Source organism: Nycticebus coucang, chromosome 8 (assembly GCF_027406575.1).
Source record: "Nycticebus coucang isolate mNycCou1 chromosome 8, mNycCou1.pri, whole genome shotgun sequence".
Taxonomy (NCBI): Eukaryota; Metazoa; Chordata; class Mammalia; order Primates; family Lorisidae; genus Nycticebus; species Nycticebus coucang.
This window is the reverse complement of record NC_069787.1, coordinates 127,463,563-127,470,257: the sequence shown is the minus strand read 5'-3', so window position 1 is coordinate 127,470,257 and position 6,695 is coordinate 127,463,563. Positions and strand designations below refer to the sequence as shown.

General features: G+C 44.2%; 1 protein-coding gene across 2 annotated transcripts in view; it reads right to left on the bottom strand.

The window, feature by feature from the left end:
* The window catches only part of PPM1L (protein phosphatase, Mg2+/Mn2+ dependent 1L), a 316,224-nt gene continuing 309,529 nt past the window's right edge, over positions 1 to 6,695 (bottom strand). For both annotated transcript variants that reach the window (XM_053599806.1, XM_053599807.1), the window contains exon 4: positions 1 to 5,700. In XM_053599806.1, coding sequence (XP_053455781.1) covers positions 5,354 to 5,700 — 347 coding nt within the window. In that variant the 3' untranslated portion in view covers positions 1 to 5,353. The remainder of the gene's footprint in view (positions 5,701 to 6,695) is intronic.

Genomic DNA, 6,695 nt, shown 5'->3' with positions numbered 1-6,695 from the left:
GGACAGCTGAAGCAGCCCCTCCCCTGCAGAGGCAGCAAGCGACCCAGGCATTGTCTCCTGTCCCTCCTTCAGCCTCTGCCCGCCACTGTCTGCCTCCAGAGTCTTCAGAGTCATCGCGTGTACTCAGAGAAAAGGGCACTGGTCTTGGAAGTTCTCAAGATTCATTTGGATTTGACAAATGTCGGGTGGGATTGTAGGACTTCTAAAATAAATGAAACCATGTCTCCAAATATAATCTGTACCTCGGCTGCATGCTTGCTTTTTGGCAGAACTTCGAACAATGAAAATGTCTATGATGATTTGTTAAAGTGAACAGTTACTACGTGCTATCCTCAAAGTCCTTAACTTGTATTTATTAAAGCGATTGTACACAGGATGGTGTGGTTATTACCAAACACATAAAAATTGTCATAATTGACACTTGATTTAACAGTGGTAAAAACAACAAATAATGGAACAAGCATTAACATTACTAAAATATCAGCAAAGAACTTACATATTAGAAAACATGTTTGGAAACACATACCCAACGGGAACCTCATAGTAACTGCCCCTTGCCCTTTGCAATCTGCCATCTAGGTGAAGGAATCTTACTTTTAGTTTTTTACTATTTTGGATGATGTCCAGGGGGTGGGTGGGTTATTCTTAAATGTTGGATGTAATTTTAAGTTGATGATTACCCTAAATTTACACTGAGCCATGTTTTTGAGTAGAGTTGTTTCAGACACTATTTGGGGGTATCTCTCATCGCTTCCCAGACATGACGCCCCAGCTGAGAGTGCAGCTATAGAACTGTAGTCAAGCCTTACATTTTAGGCAAGAGATAACTTGGCAGACTTAACTATGTACGTAACAAGGAGAGGTGGGATGACATGAGGCAAGGGTTTTAAAACACATGATTTCACTGAATCTGGAGACAGCAATAGAAGAAAGTGAATAAGTTTCAATGGTTTACATTTCCATTATTATATAATGGATAATTAAGTTTTGAGATGTAGTTAAAATTTCAAAAATGAATTAAATCCAATTTGCTCTTCTCCTTCTATTATTTTCTACATAGTTTTTACCATTACATAGGGACGAAATGTAAAAAATATTTATTTTGATTCAATCTGGAAAGCAAAGTGAACTGCAGACCAGCAGTGGAAGCTCCTGTCATAGGTCTGAGAAGTGCCTGTCTCTTGCAAGGCTCCTATTAGTCACATGACAGAGGGAGACGAGGTTTGAGCTTCAAGGAGGATTGCCAGCCTTATGCTATCTATCATGTGAGGCTATGTGGTCATATGAAATCCTACTATTTCTTAACACTGCTTTATCAACAAGTCAGCCTCTAGTGAGAAAGGATTGGTGACTCTAAACTGCAAATTATACTGCTACTACTAAGAGTCACGGTGAATGAAAAAACTATTTCAACAAACCAGAATTTCCCCAAGTGCGTTATGTAAAACACAAGTTCCTTGGAATGTTACTTGAAAAAGCTGCTGTGGTCAAATTAATCTGGAAAACACTGTGCTAACTGAAAATACCTAGTGTCTCTTGTTGGACACTTAAATCAGAGCCTTTGATGTGCTCAGATGCATTAACTTCCTAAAATAGTATGTGTTTCTCAAATGCATTTGACCCTGGAACCCTATCTGGAAGAGTTCTTTGGAACACACTTTGGAGAACACTGGATTCTCTGACTTCTGCAGTGTGCAGCTAACTGGCTTAAAAGTCTAGATATCAATGATTTAATCCAGAGGCAATTAACAGGCAAGATATCTAATAGTCACATCATTGCTCCAGAGCTGGATCGGGAATGCTGGTGTAATGTGCTAAGGCAATTTTGAGGGTATATTAAGGGAAGATCAGTCTAATGATGGACGGAAGGGAGGAAAGAAGAATTGCTGAAATCATGATGAAAAGAAAGCTTTATACAAACAATGTATTCCTGTACTTTGAAATGTACAATGAAAAGTTGCATCTTCTAAACAAAGACCTTTCATTAACCCAGTTGCAAGAGAGATGTGGCAATCACTCAAGTAAAAAAAATCAGAAAAATCAAGGTATATCTGGCAAAGGAGAAAGTTTTCACTCTGCCTGTGAATCACTTGTGTATTTCCAAAAACCCCACTGATCCAATTTGATAATATAATCAATTTCCTAGAATCATTTCAAATCGGACTGCAATGGTGATGCTTCATTCTCCTGCAAACTACTGAAATGATTACGCTTGTATGAAATAAGTCCTATTTTAAATTATCCAGCTCTCATATGCTCCTTCCCTGTGATGCTCTCTGTGAAATACTCACAACATAGAATTCGAGAGGCCAATATTTCAATGCACAGCAAGGAACAGAAAGTAGCCACTGGTTACCGGGGACATGGAGACAGGCATGTGTTATGCTACATTAGAACAGCAATTCAGGATCCACTGTCCTGGGCAAATTGGTCACATAAAATAAATGCAGGTCTTAGGAACTAGCTTTGGAGCTTTTTATGTAAGTCTTGTTTACTACCATGATTAAAGAATTGCAAATATACAATGAATTTTTAAAAACTTTTTGCTGGCTGTTTTGCCCCTCAGCCCCACCCCATGTAAGAGTCCAAATTGCCAGTGGAGCAGCAGAGCGGTGCGCTTCTGAGGACCAGGGCCTGGCATCTCGCTGGGGGCTCCTAAGTACATGGCTGCTCGCAGCTCCTTTTTCTAAAAGGCTGTAAAACCATCCCAAAATTTGGCACCACGGGGACTATTGGCAATTTGAACTCAGGCTAGCTAGGGAGTCTGGGCAGTCTTGAGTGACGATTCCAAAGCTTTGGCAGTGCGGTTTGGGGAAGCTTCACATGCAAACTTCTCAAATTAATTTCCCTAATGGGTAGAGCCAACCTTCCCAGGGCTCTAGAGAAGGGGAGCATGGGAGAAGGGGACAAAATATTCTGATTTAGATGTAACTAGTGTAACTTCTAATCCAACTACACTATTTTGCCTAGAACTTCTATCTGTTAAAAACCTACAAGCTATAGTGGGGGGAGAAGGGGCAGAAAGGGAGTAGGAGATATACAATCTATTTGGTTAAAGTCAGAAATGAATTAATTCCTCAAAGCAAAATTTAGGAGCTGCTTTGTGAACCTCAGTTAGAGGGAAACTTAGGTAACTCATGCACTCAGCATCTTCTATGAAGCAATTTTGCAGGGTACATAAACACTAATCTACTAATTTAGTAGCTTTTCTTTTTCACACTCACCAAAACATGACTATTTTCATTCTACACAATAAAAAATGATTGTGGAATTTAAAAATGCCTTTCCCTCATTATTATATTTTTATGTTGTTAAAAATAAAAACAGAAAGTTAACTCTAGACTGTAAAATGCTGACACTGCTGATTCTTGACTTGAGTTAGGTGGTGGGCTTGGTGACTTTCCAGAGGCAGAACATCCTAAATCTCTAAGCCAACCGAGCCGCCTGAGCTGTCTCAGCACCGATCAACAAGCAGTATTTGTTTTCCACACTCTCCTCCCCGCCCCAACCCCAAATACACACGTCCAAATGTCCAGTGTCTCACAAATGCTTAAATCTAAAAAGCTGGCAGGTATTTTGTACTAGAACATTCTATGGCTAAAAACCAATAACCAAGATTCTAATTCTAATGTTGAAACATATAGTATATGAAAGTAAGCAAATTTCTTGGGAAATCATTAGTAATTCTCAGTGCAGTCAGAGGAAGGTAAGTGGTTGGAGGAATGGGGGCAGAGGGTAGTCCCTGGCAGCCTCCAGGCAATCCTTTCACTCTCAGAGCTCTCCTGGAAAGGGCTGTGGGAAGCTCTAGAGCTGAGGGTGGGCAGAGGTGGGGCACACCAGGTAGGAGGCGTCCAGCCAACGGGGCCTGCAAGAAGCTGTAACAACAAACGCCCGCTCAGGAAGAACAAAACCCTGGGACAGACAGGGCTGGGGATGCAACGAAAATCTTGTTTAGCGAATTGGAGCTGCCTTGGTTCGGCACAAACGACTGAGCATTTTCTCCAAATTAACTTCTATAATACTGAGGTTGAGAAAAATGAGGCTTTGGTGGTAGGAAGCAGAGAACAGCAAGCCAGGTCCCAAAATAACTCTGGGCTACTTATCAATGGGTAAACACTTGAATTCCTGCCTGCACCGTGTGCCTTGGCAGCCTCCAATGCAGGCCGCCCTGGAGCGGTGTTTGCCTAGGGAAAGGGACCTGGCATGGACGGATATTTGCTACCGAATGTTAAAGGCTGCTACCTTTTCATTGTCAAGGCATTCCAGTAATTTCCCACCAAATTCCAAATAGTTGGGAATGCTGCACACTCCGAGAAGTACACATGCAGCAGTTCAAGGCTGTGCATCCCAGAACATGCTCGAAAGCTGCCAGGATGGAGGCGACGCCACCGCCTCACTCCTTTCTCCCCATGCACACAGCCTGGTCCTCAAGGCGCACCGTGACTCCCTTGCTGTCCCTCTATCTACCCTTACCGATGGAAGGAGTTATGGAACTGTGACTTGCTTTTTCACTTCCCCCAACATGGTTTCTTGGTAACATCAGAAGAAAAATCACGGTGTCTGCTGGCGCCGTTCACAGCTGCCTGAGGCATATGGTGAGGGCTAAGCAAGAGGTTAAGGTCATGCGTGATTGGGACAGACGCATAAAGGGGCCGAAGGGGTATACAAAGTCTATTTAACTAATAAAGGGGGTGAGGAAAGGGGTTATTTCTGCGTGTAGGCGGCTGCCCTGACCTCTCACCCCACCCCTGCTTCCTCAGTGTCCCTGAGCAGCCACCAAACCTGCTTCTGCTGCACACACCACCTCAGGACAGCCCTGCCTCTCCGTGGAGGGCATGTCACCACTCACAGCTGACATGGCAGCCTGTCTCTTGCAGTGCTGGGAGGACACAATGGCTGATGCCTGGGGAACCTTAGGCAGGATTTTGAAAAGAATATTAAAAGGGGGTGGTGCCTGTGCCTCAAAGGAGTAGGGCGCCAGCCCCATTTGCTGGAGGTGGCGGGTTCAAACCTAGCCCCAGACAAAAACTGCAAAAAAAAAATCTTAAAAGGGAGATTACGAGGTATGTGTGCCATTCACTTCCTACACATGGATCTACAGCTATTTATGCACTTTGGACATTGGATGAGCGAGTTGGGAAAACACGAAGAAACCATTTTCCAGCCTGTCAACTGTGTTGGCCAAGAGCATCCTCTGTTCACCACTGAGTGTAGACCTAAGACCACCAGGGAGGGGGGAATTCTGTGTCTGGGATGGATGATCCTAATTACAACTCCCACCCCTTTCACTATATTAAAAGAGACCAGTGTGTTGAAAGTCCTTTAGTCTAGGGCAGCTGAGACCCAGAAGGATTCACTGCTCTTCTGTTTTGCTGCTATTCCTAAACTTCACCACCATTACTGTTATGTTGTCAGGGCAGCCTCTGTAAAATGACTGTAGAACTATGCTCTTGGCCCCAAAGTGAGGTTCATCCAAACGCTCCTTGATGAATCGAACAGCTTCCTCATTGCTGAAAGCATCCCAGAGGCCATCGGATGCCAAGATCATGAATTCAGGCTGGAGCTTGTCCAGGTCAAAGGTCAGGATATCTGGGTCAGGAATGACAACATTGAGGTTTTTCAGTGGATAATCCCCCAGCGATCGAGACATAGCCAGGATTCCCTGGACCCTCCAGGAGCCGTTGAAACTGATGAAACCACCTGGCAAGAGAAAATGAACCCATTAGCTTGAGCAGCTGACTCCTCACAAGCCTGGTGTGGCTCGGGGGCACACCAGGCTGCCTGCATGTGCACTGGGCCAGGGACATCCCCTCACCCCGTCACTCCCAGGACTGAGCAGCACCCTGCTGAATGGCCTGGGCTCTGACACTCTACCGGCTTGTCCTCATGCCCTCATCCCTGACATCTTGAAGGCCTTTCAGGAATCTACCGATAAGAGTATTGAAGGCAGAGGACAGGCACAGGGGAGGGCACTGGCTTCAACTCAACACCATGGCAGCTCACTGATTGACAGTGGAGAATACCAGGGGATTTGAGGAGAGTGGCAAAGGGATGCCGAGAGCCAGATGGGCAGGCACCGGAGACACCCCGGTGTACACTATTTAGCCCAAGGCCACCTATGTAGTTCTCAAAATATCCCCCAAATAGGACTGGGATTAAGGAAAAGCACATATTAGTGCAGTTTTTAAAGAACCAGTCAGGCTGCTTTGATTCAATACCCAGCTGTCACTTCTACTTACCGCTGACTTTGGATGAGAAACTATCTCTGATCCTTAGTCTCCCTGGTTGTAAAATGGGGGCAATATCCATTCCATTGGAAATTATTGAAAAATAAAGGGGTTATTCCATATAACTCATTTAGTACAGTGACTGAACATAATACATATTATCTATTATTAGTTTTTCTTTAAAGGAGCCAGAATTTTGTTCATTCACATATATAGACTGCTCCATGCAAGAACCTTTGCAGGACAGGAAGTTACAGAAGATTCAGGCCTTTTTCTAAAGAAGCAGACAGCCCAGCAGGAGACACAGGACGTATATTAAAGACGACAAGCACACAGCAATACCTTTTGGGGGGACACCAGTATCTGCTACATGCTGTGGGTGGACGGAGGGGAGGGAAGATTTCTGGTCGTCATGATCAGGCAGGAGTGAGAATTAAGTTGGGCTTTGAAGGATGGGTAGGACTTCTG